Below are 7440 nucleotides of genomic sequence, written 5' to 3' on the forward strand. Positions count from 1 at the left end.
GGCACCAATGGTTGTTATGTTCAACTTCATAACCTTAAACTGATTAAGGCTGCTGAAAGTGCAGAACTGTGTCATATATGCAAGGTATCAAAAGCATAACTTCCAGACATGCATCATTGTTTGAATTGTTTTATTATCATTTACAATTGTGTTGTCATGGATTGCTATATTAATCCCAAATTATTAGGTAATGTTCAATCTACTTTGGCATGTCTTATACAAGCGACACATGCCAACGCAATCTCATCTGCCTACCACCATTAACACAGGGTTGGTGTTCCATAATTGGGAAGAGTATGCAGTGTATAAGGTGTGACTGGACAGGGATGCGAGTGGTATTGAGTGTTGTGAAGTATTTTATTTTAAAAGCCTTCCGGCCCTGAAACTCAGATCAACATGTGCAGAGTTTCTAAGCGAAGCTGCTGCATTTGTTGTAGACGTTCAATAATAAATGAAGGCGGAAGGAATGTATACCACTTTTTCAGACTCGGACAGAAAGTCATGTTTTATTCTGGAGTCCTTAAAAAGGATGGGTGAAAAAAATATTGTGTCGTTGCAATTTTGGGAATTTGCGTTCTCTAAAGGACTATTCTACTGGATTTATCATCACTGCAATACACACAATACACTGCATGTATTGTAGTGACATTTTGGAATGTGCACATTCCACAAATAGCATTTTTCTGTTGCCTCCGATATGTGCTGGCTGCAGCACTTGCTTTGAACGGTTTCCAGTGAATGCTGCTGCCAGCTTTAGGTGTGACGTGTTGCCTGTGGCTTAGCTTTGCTTGGCTGTGCTAATGCTTACACTGCATAGATATTAAGGCATTCATACCTTGTAATCCCGGCATTGTGCAAGGATATATACGAAGCTCGTAGTCGATACAATTGGTTGTTTGTGGAATCCATGTTGCTCGTTGTGCAATTTTAGATCTATTATCGTACGGCAGAGTTACAGCATCACCCCAACCTATCTAACTAATTGTGATATGGAAAAGCGAAGACATGTTAACATTTCATTTTATGTTAGTGATCTGAAATTGGTTAAGCATTTTTGATCATTAGATTGAATTACATTTAGTCTGTACTTGTGAATGCTCTATGGCTTGGCCACTGGCCACTCAGCTGACTAATGAGTGGCAGGCTGTGGCGATGATGGTGAGCATTGTCATGAACTCTTGGAAGTCGCACTCCGCATCTCCATTAAGGTCCAGGTCCCTCATGAGCATTTCCAGCATCTGGGGATCCTTCACCCCCTGCGGTTCACAAAGTATAAGAATAATAGTCTTAGCATAACCTTTGTTGAAGAACAGAATTTGAGGGTTTCATGGCATGTGCTTGTCTCTATTGTCGGACACCAGTCACGTTACAAAATATGACGGTACATACACACCATACCAAAATACAAAATGATCTGTCACGCAGAATTCTCATTGCAGTAAAACTCCTGTCCAATTTAATATGGACCAATTCTACCACTCGGGTGTTACACACATTTTACAGATTTTATGCAAGTGGTAAAGTGCGAATAAACACGGATAATAGGATGGATTTTCCACTGCTCCCGGATTATTTTCTTGCCTGCATAAAAGGCTCAAATATTATTGCACTTCTGGAATACCACTTCAAGGAGAATTGACCTTTGCAAATAGGTCTGATAATGAATCGAATAATTTTCTGACACTTGTGGGTTACTACCTCTTGTGCGCACGATGGCTTGGATGATATGCAGAATGTAGCTCATCATTAGAAGGTGTGCAGCTCGTGTCGGGCGTACAGATAAGAAATGGGGGGGGGGGGGGAAAGGAGTTTGCCAGGAATAATGACATCGATGGAGAGAGTTTACAGCCAAATCATTCGTGGCAACCTCAACACAACCAGTGCTGTTAACGGATTCATTGATGAATATTATTACATCAGAATTTCTTAAATGAGGCTATAGTTACGCTCTGAAATTTAAGCACAGATAAGGGTTTTTTTTTTGCTGTCCAGACAACAGCAATAATTCAATCAATAACAAAGTTATTAATTTAGGTAATGTCGTGTGAACTTGTTAACGTATGTTGCTGATACAGTGTTGGCAGTGAAGCATTCACCTCCAGGAAGTGAGAAAGTTCGATGTTGATGAGCTCCTTCAGCTCGGACTTGGCGAGATTCGTCTTGTCCGCATCCTTGCCGGAGTACCGATTGAACGTGTCAACAATGACCAGCAGAGCCTGCTCCAGTTTCGACATCGCGGTGTTGTGCTGCGTTGTTCGGTCACGTGGAAAAAACATCGAAAGTAAATGTAAAACAACACGAAGCATCGGTTACACTTCTACACGTCTTTTGATATGAATTTTCTAAACATGTCTTTTCTCAATGAATACTATGAGGCAGCGTCGAGATCTTCCACTGGCATGCCTTGGCTGAGAGCAGCATCCCTAAGGCTGAATCCTGTGTTTTAGAATGGCTGCTTGCCACTCTCAATTAGAGCTACCTAATTAAATCTTGAGCCAGTCAACTCGCTTCCAAATAAGCCTCCCTCCCATCCACCTCTCCCTCAATGCTGCTCAAATGTATTTTGAAACGCATCTGAAGGCACTTAGTGCAGTAAAATAGAATACTAGATCGTAGTCGTCATAACCAGTCATGTCCATTTCACTGCTGGGTTAAACAACTGCAGTCATTTAAATTCAAAACATTAAAATCGCCTCGCTACGCGGAGTCTTGCGCATGAGGCCGAAGAGTTTTTTTATTCCTCGTTCAGACAAATTTAAGTCTTACCAGACACCGCCACACTATGGATAGGCAGGGATGTTTTTTTTTAGTGCCTCGTTGCAGAAGTGCCTCCGCTTGTGATGCTGTGATGGGCTGACTTTTATATTCGCCAGGTCCTCTTCGTGCCGTACCCCGGTGTGACAATCCCTCTGCTGCAGGGCTCACAAAGGGGGACTTGCCGGCATGCACGTGCACTCAGCTGACCAGGGTCCAGCTGCACAAGTGCTAATGCTGTGGAGCCTGGTCAGCAATTGTGCAAAAACTGCCACAGATTTCGCGAGCGCTGAGCAACAGCCCTCTGGTCATCTCTGCCAAAGGGGCTTTAGTGGCGCGCGCGTGTGTGTATGTATGTGTGTGTGATTGTGTATTTTGTATGTATGTTTTGTTTATGAGAGAGAGTGTGTGTGTGTTTATGGGGTGAGTAGAGAATTTTCCATACCTGGGCAGTGTGCTCTTGACCGGCTCCGGTTTGACAGCAGAGGTCTTGCTCCGAATCAGTCGAGCGGCAATATCTTTTCATCTGTTGCGTAACGCTGTGTGGAAGCTACCTGGTCTGTCGCTCCGCACTAAGCTTCAGGTCTTCTCGGCCACGGTCATTCCCTCCCTTCTCTACGCTTGTGAAACGTGGACCCCCCCTAATGTAGCATCTTCGCCGGTTAGAAACATTTAGGCTGGCCTGCCTACGTTCCATCCTGGGTTTAACCAGACTGGATTGTGTGAGGAGCTCACAAATCCTTGCAAAACCTGGACAAGGTCCCATCGGTGAGCTCCTCCGGCAGGCAAGGCTGCGTTGGCTGGGTCATGTAGCCCGCATGCCCAGCCACCGCATGCCGAAACAGCTTTTGTTCGACCGGATCGAGGGGGCTAAACGGGCGCGGCACGGGCAAGAGAAGAGATGGAGTGATGTGGTACAGGAGGACGTGGAGCTGAGTGGACTTGCCGATGACTGGTACCAGCGGTGTCAAGATCGGCCTCTGTGGAGGAGGCTCGTGAAGGACGCTACTGGGCAGTTGGAGGCAGTCGCCCTTCAATAACAACGGAGGGCGGAGGAGCGACGCTCAGAACGAGCGGAGCGCCGGGTGGCTAAAGCACAGCAAGTTGGCACAGTAGGGGGCACAGGTGGTGCATCAGCCAGTCATCTCAGTCAGTCGACCCGTGGCACCTGCTGGGTCTGCCCCATGATCCCCTGCCAGCGGGCGTTCGACACTTCACGTGACCTTAAAGTGCACCCAGCCTGGCACAAGCGTCGTGGTGACGTCACCGCCACTTAGTGGCGAATGGCGGTTGTTGTGTTTAGAAGTTTGTGTGTGTGTTTAGGAGTTTGTGTGTGTGTGTTTAGGAGTTTGTGTGTGTGTGTTTAGGAGTTTGTGTGTGTGTGTTTAGGGGTTTGTGTGTGTGTGTTTAGGAGTTTGTGTGTGTGTTTAGGAGTTTGTGTGTGTGTGTTTAGGAGTTTGTGTGTGTGTGTTTAGGGGTTTGTGTGTGTGTTTAGGAGTTTGTGTGTGTGTGTTTAGGAGTTTGTGTGTGTGTGTTTAGGGGTTTGTGTGTGTGTGTTTAGGAGTTTGTGTGTGTGTTTAGGAGTTTGTGTGTGTGTGTTTAGGGGTTTGTGTGTGTGTTTAGGAGTTTGTGTGTGTGTGTTTAGGAGTTTGTGTGTGTGTGTTTAGGAGTATGTGTGTGTTTGTGAGTTTGTGTGTGTGTGTTTAAGGCTAATGGTTACTCCGACTATACAATCCACAAAGCTATCACTCAAACCATGAAGAAGGACCCTCTTGAGGAGCCTTTCAAAACCATCACTTTACCCTACATTGCGGGGATCACAAAAAAGATCTCCAAAATCTTGAATAAACACAAGATCCAGGTCGGTTTCAACACATTACATAAAATCCGTGATCTGGTTCCGTCTGTAAAAGATGTGATTCCGGACATACAATACCCTGGTGTCTACAAACTAAGTTGTCTCTGTGGTAGTAGTTACATTGGAGAAACCAAACGCCATGTCTCGGACCGCATTCGTGAACACAAAGCAGACCTTAAACACGGTAGGACCAGGTTCTTTGTAAGCCATCTGGCTACCATGAGAGATTCGTTCATGAGGCTATCCACAAATACAAGCACAGAGACAATTTCAACCGAGAAGATGGATTCTATCTTAGCAATCATTGGAAAGAATTGATAAACCATTTCAGGTCTTAATTGATTGTTCACGCTTACAGTGGCTTTCAGACAGCATAATAAATAAATAAATAGATTCGTCTCCCCCTTCCTCTTTTCAGAATATAGATGGACTAGTCCTAAATAAACTGCCAAATCGCTGCGCGTGGCGCTAACGGTTTTTTATTATAAATAAATAAATACACCGTTCGAAAATAAATTTATGCAAACCAACACACCTGAAGACGACCGTTTGTGTTATGGTCGAAACGTCGTGAGAATTTTTATTGTTTTATATATATATTATTATTTTGTTGTTTCCCTTCAACGTGACTTTACCGAAAGAACTAAGAATATGAACTACTGCAGTCACGAAAGCTTTAAATCAGAGTTTGTGTGTGTTTAGAAGTTTGCGTGTGTGTCTTTAGGAGTTTGTGGGTGTGTTTAGGAGTTTGTGTGTGTGTGTGTTTAGGAGTTTGTGTGTGTGTGTTTAGGAGTTTGTGTGTATGTGTGTTTAGGAGTTTGTGTGTGTGTTTAGGAGTTCGTGTGTGTGTGTTTAGGAGTTTGTGTGTGTGTGTGTTTAGGAGTTTGTGGGTGTGTGTTTAGGAGTTTGTGTGTTTAGGAGTTTGTGTGTGTGTGTTTAGGAGTTCGTGTGTGTGTGTGTTTTGGAGTTTGTGTGTGTGTTTAGGAGTTTGTGTGTGTGTTTAGGAGTTTGTGGGTGTGTGTTTAGGAGTTTGTGTGTGTGTGTTTAGGAGTTTGTGTGTGTGTGTTCAGGAGTTCGTGTGTGTATGTTTAAGAGTTTGTGTGTGTGTTTAGGAGTTTGTGTGTGTGTGTTTAGGGGTTTGTGTGTGTGTTTAGGAGTTTGTGTGTGTGTGTGTTTAGGAGTTTGTGTGTGTGTGTTTAGGAGTATGTGTGTGTTTGTGAGTTTGTGTGTGTGTGTTTAAGGCTAATGGTTACTCCGACTATACAATCCACAAAGCTATCACTCAAACCATGAAGAAGGACCCTCTTGAGGAGCCTTTCAAAACCATCACTTTACCCTACATTGTGGGGATCACAAAAAAGATCTCCAAAATCTTGAATAAACACAAGATCCAGGTCGGTTTCAACACATTACATAAAATCCGTGATCTGGTTCCGTCTGTAAAAGATGTGATTCCGGACATACAATACCCTGGTGTCTACAAACTAAGTTGTCTCTGTGGTAGTAGTTACATTGGAGAAACCAAACGCCATGTCTCGGACCGCATTCGTGAACACAAAGCAGACCTTAAACACGGTAGGACCAGGTTCTTTGTAAGCCATCTGGCTACCATGAGAAATTCGTTCATGAGGCTATCCACAAATACAAGCACAGAGACAATTTCAACCGAGAAGATGGATTCTATCTTAGCAATCATTGGAAAGATTTGATAAACCATTTCAGGTCTTAATTGATTGTTCACGCTTACAGTGGCTTTCAGACAGCATAATAAATAAATAAATAGATTCGTCTTCCCCTTCCTCTTTTCAGAATATAGATGGACTAGTCCTAAATAAACTGCCAAATCGCTGCGCGTGGCGCTAACGGTTTTTTATTATAAATAAATAAATACACCGTTCGAAAATAAATTTATGCAAACCAACACACCTGAAGACGACCGTTTGTGTTATGGTCGAAACGTCGTGAGAATTTTTATTGTTTTATATATATTATTATTTTGTTGTTTCCCTTCAACGTGACTTTACCGAAAGAACTAAGAATATGAATTACTGCAGTCACGAAAGCTTTAAATCAGAGTTTGTGTGTGTTTAGAAGTTTGCGTGTGTGTGTTTAGGAGTTTGTGGGTGTGTTTAGGAGTTTGTGTGTGTGTGTGTGTGTTTAGGAGTTTGTGTGTGTGTGTTTAGGAGTTTGTGTGTGTGTGTTTAGGAGTTTGTGTGTGTGTTTAGGAGTTCGTGTGTGTGTGTTTAGGAGTTTGTGTGTGTGTGTGTTTAGGAGTTTGTGGGTGTGTGTTTAGGAGTTTGTGTGTTTAGGAGTTTGTGTGTGTGTGTTTAGGAGTTTGTGTGTGTGTGTTTAGGAGTTTGTGTGTGTGTTTAGGAGTTTGTGTGTGTGTGTGTTTAGGAGTTTGTGTGTGTTTAGGAGTTTGTGTGTGTGTGTGTTTAGGAATTTGTGTGGGTGTGTTTAGGAGTTTGTGTGTGTTTAGGAGTTTGTGTGTGTGTGTTTAGGAGTGTGTGTGTGTGAGTTTAGAAGTGTGTGTGTGTTTAGGAGTTTGTGTGTGTGTGTTTAAGAGTTTGTGTGTGTTTAGGAGTTTGTGTGTGTGTGTGTGTTTAGGAGTTTGTGTGTGTGTGTGTTTAGGAGTTTGTGTGTGTGTTTAGAAGTTTGTGTGTGTGTTTAGGAGTTTGTGTGTGTGTGTTTAGGAGTTTGTGTGTGTGTTTAGGAGTTTGTATGTGTGTGTGTTTAGGAGTTTGTGTGTGTGTTTAGGAGTTCGTGTGTGTGTGTGTTTAGGAGTATGTGTGTGTGTGTTTAGGAGTTTGTGTGTGTTTAGGAGTTCG

General features: G+C 43.2%; 1 protein-coding gene across 2 annotated transcripts; it reads right to left on the minus strand.

The window, feature by feature from the left end:
- Positions 1-113: 113 nt before the first annotated feature.
- LOC116948586 (protein S100-B-like) lies at positions 114-4669 on the minus strand. Of its 2 annotated transcripts, XM_032965388.2 has the most exons (3): positions 2767-4669; positions 2097-2246; positions 114-1256 (listed from the first exon to the last, which is right to left on the minus strand). In XM_032965388.2, the coding sequence occupies exons 2-3, from the start codon at positions 2232-2234 to the stop codon at positions 1122-1124; spliced, it is 273 nt and encodes a 90-aa protein (XP_032821279.2). In that variant the 5' UTR covers positions 2235-2246; positions 2767-4669; the 3' UTR covers positions 114-1121. The 2 variants fall into 2 exon arrangements, with proteins under 2 accessions (XP_032821279.2, XP_032821280.2); XM_032965389.2 differs by lacking the exon at positions 2767-4669 and having other exon boundaries at positions 2097-2750.
- Between the last annotated feature and the right edge of the window lie 2771 nt (positions 4670-7440).

The sequence above is a fragment of the Petromyzon marinus genome, chromosome 34 (assembly GCF_048934315.1).
Source record: "Petromyzon marinus isolate PM22_M1 ecotype Great Lakes invasive population chromosome 34, UKy_Petmar_22M1.pri1.0, whole genome shotgun sequence".
In the NCBI taxonomy this organism is placed as follows: Eukaryota; Metazoa; Chordata; class Hyperoartia; order Petromyzontiformes; family Petromyzontidae; genus Petromyzon; species Petromyzon marinus.